At 41.4% G+C, this 8,239-nt stretch overlaps 1 protein-coding gene across 1 annotated transcript in view; it reads right to left on the minus strand.

Annotated features, from left to right (window-relative positions):
• The window catches only part of LOC103781634 (dynein heavy chain 5, axonemal-like), a 162,369-nt gene that overhangs the window by 1,454 nt on the left and 152,676 nt on the right, over positions 1 to 8,239 (minus strand). The window contains 2 exon segments of the mRNA XM_008949354.1: positions 143 to 364; positions 5,203 to 5,411. Of these exon segments, the coding sequence (XP_008947602.1) occupies positions 143 to 364; positions 5,203 to 5,411 (431 nt within the window).

Genomic DNA, 8,239 nt, shown 5'->3' on the forward strand with positions numbered 1-8,239 from the left:
CTGTCCTCTTGCCAACCCTGCTAGTGTTTTACCCTCTTAAAACCTGTTGTGAAACCACTGCTGAAGGCACTCAAAATACGTCCTGGTGTTTTCTGCCAACACCGCATTATGCCACAGTCAGTCATGTTCACTTGATCCTTACCTTTGGTGCCGACTCAACCAATTTACTGTTTCTGCGGTCCCAGCCTGCCCCTTCAAGGAAAAGGCCATGTATGTAAACCCCACCAATGTCAGCAGGAGGAGGTCCAGCAACATCTTCTTTCATCATCCTGGTCACTTCATTGTGTAAAACAACACTGTCGAGTGCCCAGCCTTTTGCTAAATTCATGCGAGTTGTCTCTTGCCTCATAGCAGTTAGGAATCCCTAAGGAGATTGAATATGACTTAGAGTGTTTTAAAATATTTGAACTTACCCGTTTCAGAGTTTGTTTTTTTTCTCCTATATTTGTGACATTAGCAGCATCAAAGACTTTTATCTTCAGACAAAACTGAATTGGGTTGTATAAATCCAGTGCTTTCCTATATTTTCCCAGTACCATGCATTCTTACATTCTTGGTGTGCATATGTTGGTGCTAAGAAGCTGTCAGATTATCTTATTTAACATAGCAGAAGCTGCATGTCTAATTCACCTCACCGCACCTCCCATGCCTACTTCACAACCAGTCAGATGAGGAGAGGTTTACAAGGCTGCCAGATCAATGTGTTTTGTGAGGTTCCACACACAAGTAATTGCTAAGCCACAAATAATACTGGTATTTCGTGAGCTATCTTACTCACCTTTTCTTACATCAACATTGTAAAATTGCTTTTCAGTCAACAAATCATGAAGCATTTTACAGTGTACAAAGGAAGTACAAACTGGAACCATGCAACTAAATAGTGAAATGCCTCTGATACTTTGCTCAGTGCAAAGCCTTCATACACTACAGTAACGTACTGTTGTAGACACTGGCAAGATAAACTCGTAGCACTTCAGCAGCACAGAATGAAACTCAGTCTCTAAGGAGCTACAACCTCATGCTAAGGTTACGAGCTCTCACAAGACAGGCCAGGCTGAAGATGCTGCTTAGCTTCTGTCATATGCCTGTCCACCTGCACACACAGGGCAGTTCATGGGAGTTACTCATAGGAGGAGACAGGAGGGTGTGGACTGCTTTGCACTTCCAGTGGAGCTGCTGTGGGTGTACACCGTATTTTACCCGATGGAAATCCGTTTGTCTGTGTAGCCATTAGATAAATGAGTAAGATGAAAGAGCAAGAGGGACTTACTGAGAAGGAAGCTAGGAAGAAAGAAGTTTCAGGACAGATATCAGAGCAGAGAAAGAAGGTATCTGGAGACAGAGATGGGATAATACAGAGCCACGTGGGGCACACCCACAGAGGTATGCATTACAGAGCTAATAGCACAGCTAGGAAGAAATTTGGAGCAATGAGGGAATCGAAAAAGCTTTTAATTTTTCTTCACTACTCACAGTGCAGGATGCTCTGTTGAGCTACTGTTAGGGCCAAATGAGTGGAAAGAAGTCAGATGCAGAAACAGGAGGATGTTAGTCTACTGAATGCAGGGGCCAACCTCTGGCTGCTGGGACTGATGTGCTTGTTGCATGTGCTGAGCACTTTGTAGCTATGCAAAACCCTTCAAGTTATGAGAACATGAGATGACACTCATGAACTCAGATGTTTCAGTTAGCTGACATTGGTTGCTTCTAATTAATAACATTCCCGAGACCCCAGGAGAGGTGTTTTAAAGAGGTTTTGTGATAGCACAGATCATTGTAATTGCATTTGAAGTCGTTGAGAACTCTAGCATATAGCTAAGGGAGACAGGATTAAAGGCCAAGTTCTTCTGTCAGAAATGCCATTAAATGAAAGCAGAATCCTTGTAGTTAATTTGTGGAATTTTAATTTGTAGAAACATGATACTACCAATAGTTTAAAACACATAAAGTTTTTCAGAAGGCCCCAGAGGGCTACTGGATCCCAGATAAACTGAAATATTAAAGAAAGAAGAGCCTGAAGAGGACAGGGCACAGTAATGACTGTATTAAGGGAATCAGTTCAAAGGCACTGTGGAAACACTAGGGTAAAAGTAAGCTCAGAGCTGTGAGTTGTCTTCAGGGACAAGATTTAGACTGCAGACTGTTCTTACAAAGATGGCAGGACCTATATGCTGTCTGCAGTGGGACCTGTAATGCTTCTTTGCTCATTTGGATGAATCCTAGACAGTGTTTAAAGACTACGTTTGTGACCTGGAAGCCCAGCTGGGCATCCCAGAGTGGATGAATGGCACAATTAATAGCAAGAAGGAGTCCGGTGGCTGGAGGTGGCACGGTACAGCTGAGGGCTGGCTACCCCCAAGCCCCTCTGCCAGGGACATAACGGACCACTTACAGTGACATTGGTTTTCATTTCTGGTAATCTTTGCCCTGGGGTTTTGTTGGGGGAGGATGGGGGAGCGGGGTTCAAAAACAGGGAAAATAATTTCTTTTTTCTTCATTTATTTTTTTCTGAGCTTCTCCCTGGCCTGCTCACTGAAGGCTGATGAAGCTTTGTCCTTTTGACTTCTAACAACACAGGCAAATGAACTCTGAACCTTCTACTGAGGGAGCAATAGGCATCCCTGGAAGCTATGACAAGAAATAGCCAAATCAGATAAGTCTATTGCTTTCATAATCATGTTCTCTCCTTCAGCTTGCTTAGGAAGTTCCTTGTTTCTCACTTATTTTGCGGTTTCTACAGCAAACAAATTATAGCATGCTTACTAGAATTAAGCAGGCACTGAGGAATGGAGGCACTGTACTTCATATTCTTATTGGTTTTCACATTGCTTTGGCATCTGAGGGTCTTAGAAACAGGCTGAGGGTTCATTATGCTAAATAACATACAACCAGAAAGACAGTTCTGCCTCACAGGGCATATATATATATAAAATCCACATATACAGGACAAGTGAAAGCAACTGGGCAACTGGGTATGGAGATGCCAATGAGGAAACAATAAAAGAGTATCAGCCATACTATGGAAATTGGGAGGCAGAAATGAGATATGCATATTACCAAGATTTTTTAGAAAAAAAAATCCAGTAACATCAGATTAACTTCTAGGAGGGAAGAAAATTCATGGCACTTCTTGTTTTTTTCACCCCAGTTATTTTGGCCCAATGCTCACACAGAGAGAATCAGATTTCCTTTACATAAGAGCGTGAGCTTGCCCTCATTTGTATCACTATAAATAAAGATTAACTTCTGTGAAATTACTGAATTTATCCTACTGTATAAACAGTCCAAGAGAAGGCAGAGTCAGGTCCTATATTATTTTTTATTGCCAGAACGCCTTTTTCTCCCAGTGCTATAAATCTGCTTTATTGTCTTGTGTTATCCATGGCATTTATCCATTGACTATAAAGCAGAGAGTGAGATTTATGCAAGTAGGGAAATTACAAATTTCTTAGGAGCTGCATTTCATCTCACAGATGAAAGGATTTTTCTGACAATTTCTCAGGTATTACAAACAAGCCATTAGAACTGTAGCACTAATACTTCATCACCTCAACTTTCTTGAGAAGATGAAAATTCATTTTCTTAACATATGAAATACTAATTTTAAACACAGCAATATGACAATTAACAAACTGATAGTTAATTAAATAGAAAAGGAGGCTTTGCTCAGGTGAGTTTCTTGTAGAATGAGCCAATCCCATGGCCTGGGTTACAGAAAATGAAGACTATAACAATAACTATCTCATTCTTATGCTTGTGATTGTTGGCACAAGTAAATTTTTTAATTGAGTAAATACACCTCATTCTTCAATTTTTTTTCTCTGCACACTATATGTTTAGGAACTTTCAGAACTAAATGTTTTGAAGGGTTTAATTTTTGCATTTCTAGAGGCTTTCTCACTTACTGTGCTCTATTAAATCACAACTTGTTTGGGAATATTTTACTCTAATTATTTGGCAGCTTTTTTGAGAAATCCACATGCATACATCCAAAAAAAACCGTAGCCAACTTTGTGCTGGCAAAATTTCAGAACTGACACAACCCCAAAGCACAAAAAGGCCAGCTGAAATGGCCAGTACAAAATCTCTATTAGCTCCTGCTCATCTGCAGTGCAAAAGCAAACACAAACCAAATCAAAAGCCTATTAGGTTTGCATCCAGCCAGATCACTGCAAAAGTTACTTGGGAATATTTCAGAGTGCCACTATCAGCGTGTTGCTAACAAACCAAATCTGGAAGCATAGTTGTTTTCTTAAAACTCCTGCTCCTCTCCCTCATATGTTTGCTTGTGAACCCTTTGCTCAGGGATTCTGTGAGCACACTTCCATACTATAAAGTGGTATTAGCAGACAGCTGACACAGACAGGATAGATGACAGATGACTATTTCCCAGCAGTAGTCCTAGAGAATATTTGCCACTGTTGCTTTCTCTATTCTAGGCAGCTGTTTCAGCTAGCTCTTGCATTGCTAACAAGTACTGAGATTAAAATAGATCTTTAAAATAGCTTTTCACTAAGGCTTCACAGAAACCTGTTGGCTGGATGCTCTCACAATGACTCACTTCCACAACTCCTACTTCCCACAAACATCTGTGAATCATAAAAAGCTATCAGGAGTGTGGATAGCTTTGCAAAGAAACTACACATCATCTAGGTATGTATGCATTTTAAAAGTGTGTTCTCAGCTGTTTCCTTTTTTGTGTCTCATTTTGTGCCAAGGTTTTATTTCAGATGGTGCAGGCAAGAGGCTGTATTTTTTATATGTCTCTGTAGACCAAGTCTGGCACAATTCTGGGGTGGTATAAATAACAAACCTTCCATTTCAAGGAACTGGTTTGCAAGGATTGAGAGCCAAGTCCAAACCTCTTCTTCCTACGTCAAAGTTTTGAACTTACCTTGTTCTCTACTCAAAGGAATTTTTATATAATGAATGGAAAACATTAACAGAGGAGAGGGGAAACGGAGGATATCTTCGAAATGTGAAAAGACATATTTACCCAATTTCCACACTATAATTAAAGCAACCAGAAGATGTATTCCATTGCTTCAGTAACATTATTTTGGTCTAGCAAAATTTTCTTCAATAGATGTTGAAGTTAATTTATCCTACACTTATGCTAAAAATTGAATTTAGATTACACTTTGTATAGTCATGATTGAAGCAGCTTGTTACATGGGAGTTAGAAAGATCTGGCAGTCTTACCTGTGGATTAAAGAATCCTGTCATCCAGAACTGGTTTGGTCGGCCATCCTGCAGCCAACTACTGAACTGCTGGTTTCTTTCAAGAAGCTCAGTAAACCAAAATCCTAAAGTAGTTGATTCCCAGGAAATCCTGAACCATAGTTTTGGAATTCTAGCATCATACATATTATCTAAAGCATCTTGCAATTCTTCTGACATAATTATGGCTCCTGGAAGATAAGTAAAACACTCAGAATGAACTTTCCCCTAGATTGCAAAGGCAATTAAAACTTCCAAATGACATTCTGAGTCTAATAAACCCTCTTTTGTTGTGCCTTAATTGGACACCTGTTGCACTAAAGTCTTATCAGTTTGCAGTTAATTTCCTCAAACTTATAAGGCTTGATTCAAAGTTAAAAGTGACAAGATAAATGATATTTCTTCTGTTATTTTGATCAGAAATAGAGATTTTTTAAAACTAATCCTTCCCTCTCACACATAATATTTATATTCATTATATTCACACTGTGTTTGGAATGTGATTAGTAATTTAATTTTTTAAAGTATAGTTTAATGGTTCCCACATACACAATGAATGATAGAGATACACTGTGTAACTCATCTTTATCCTAAGCATGCACTGGCAGTGATTATATTCATGAAATTCACTTTATTAATGATAACTTTGTACATTTCCATTATCAAAATTCCCAGCAGAAAAGCAGTACGTAAAATAAACCTAGAGGCAAGATCTTCTTATATTTTTTTGGCAGTGGAAGTACGTACACACGTGTTCCATGCATAGTGTTGTTGCCTCTGTTAACATGTTGGTGCTTACCAAGACGATGACTTTTCAGTGACACTCGCCATTCCATGTGCCAGAAGTTCCTACATCTTATCAATTTCTACTCTCAATAGTACTGAGAGCTGGCACGTGGCCAGGCCTCAGCATGTCTTCACTATTCCATCTAAGTGTTTTTCAATTCCAGAAACTGGTCTGGTAGCCCCCGTTCCAAGTAGCAGTTCATGTAATACCAATGTTCAAGGCATTGTCATCCACAGAACTGCTGTTATTGCCACAAGGATTACACGAGATTCCAAACAGAATTAGGTGACTTCTACCACAGAATAGGTAAAGGAAAGAGAATTGGTCTGGGTAACTGCAAATAAGAGCTGCAGTGGCCCATCCAAACCTATCTGTATGGATACAAGGCCTGTAACAAGCAAGTATCTCAAATCCCTTCCTACCATTGAGGTTGGCAGGTTGCCAGTTCAGTGGAAGGAGAAGAATACCCAGAAATCAAACACCAGCTTTTAATTTAGAAGAATGCAGTGGCTACCCTAAACACTCATATAACAGTGTGTGCAAATCTGGTGCTTTCTACTATATCTCAATGGCAATTAGGCTTCATTTTCTCCTAGTAGATAATGACCTGTTCTCATTTATACACACCTTTTTGTGCACCAAATGCTATGCAAAAACCATCAACCTTTAAAAAACTGCAAATGTTAAAAAATACTGCCTATCCTGCTGTGGTGGGTTGACCCTGGCTGTATGGCAGGCTCATCACGCAGTGTCTCCGCCGCAACTTCCTCCTCAGGGGGAGGACTCCTCACGCTCTTCTGCTGCTCCAGCGTGGGGGCCTTCCCATGAGACACAACTCTCCATGCACTTCTCCAGCCTGAGTCCTTTCCACAGGCTACAGTTCTTCTTGAACTGCTCCAGTGTGTGTCCCTTACATGGTGTGCAGTCCTTCAGGAACAGACTGCTTCAGCATGGGTCCTCCATGGGGTGACAAGTCCTCCAGCAAACCTGCTCCAGCATGGGCTCCTCTTCTCCACAGGGCCACATCCTGCCAGGAACCTGCTCCAGCACAGGCTTCCCATGGGGCCACAGCCTCCTTCAGGCATCGACCTGCTCCTGTGTGGAGTCCTCTGTGGATTGCAGGCGGATAGCTGCTCCACTGTTAACCTCCATGTGGACAGCCTGCCTCACCATTGTCTTCACCAGGGGCTGCAGGGGAGTCTCTGCTTTGGCACCTGTGCCATCTCCTCCCTCTCCTTCTTCACTGACCTTAGTGTTTGCAGAGTTGTTTCTCTCACATATTCTCACTCCTCTCTTCTCCAGCTCCTATTGTGCTTGCACAGCTTTTTCCCCCTTCTTAAATATTTTATCACAGAGGTGCTACCACCATTGCTGATGGACCTAGCCTTGGCCAGTGGTGGATCTGTCTAGGCTCTGTTGGGGAAGTTTCTAGCAGCTTCTCACAGAAGCCACCCCTGCAGCCCCTTGCTACCAAAACCTTGCCACACAAATCTAGTACATCCACTTTCTCTGCAATGACATCATATTCAGGGTCAGAATCACGTTCTAGGGTAGCTAAGAGTCTCCTATAATGCAAGTAATAAACCTCTTTGACTTTAAATCCTCTCAAGTATATAACTCAGAGCACCAACATTTAAGAAAGAAACCAGTTTACCTTATCTTCCCTTTGCCTAGAAAAAAATGTAGTATTAGACCATATACTCTATGCACCCTCTGGAGGCAGAAAAACTGGGAAAAAAATAATGCAACGCATGATGGCTTCAGCTTTGGGGCAACTGTAGTGAGGGCAGGAAACAGGTGAAAAGCCACCCACTTGAGACCTAGGGATCATTACCATCCGATCAAAGAGAGGAACAACTCCTTCACCTCTGCTTCTTCCTCGCTTTCAGGCTGATGCAGCCAGCTTTGTCCTGCAACAAGCATTGTGAAAGAGCCACACTTTCCCTCCCTATTCTTGTGGGCAGGCTGAAGCTTTTCAAGTAGGGAGATACAATCAGTCTCTGCCCCAAAGCATGGTGAAATCTCTCAGAATGTCTGCCCATTATGTCTCAGAGCAGCTGCTGAGGATGGTAAGCCAGAGAGCTCTTGAGGATAAAGTATCTTCACATTTCTGGCCTTGCCCATATAGCTGCATAAATATTCCTGGTGAGTGGGTGTCATCTCTGGCAGTAGGCATGCAGTGTTTGAATTTCACCACTAAATGACATCTGTGGGTGTTGGGATGCATTCCTG

Source organism: Merops nubicus, unplaced genomic scaffold (genome assembly GCF_000691845.1).
Source record: "Merops nubicus isolate BGI_N331 unplaced genomic scaffold, ASM69184v1 scaffold501, whole genome shotgun sequence".
Classification (NCBI taxonomy): domain Eukaryota; kingdom Metazoa; phylum Chordata; class Aves; order Coraciiformes; family Meropidae; genus Merops; species Merops nubicus.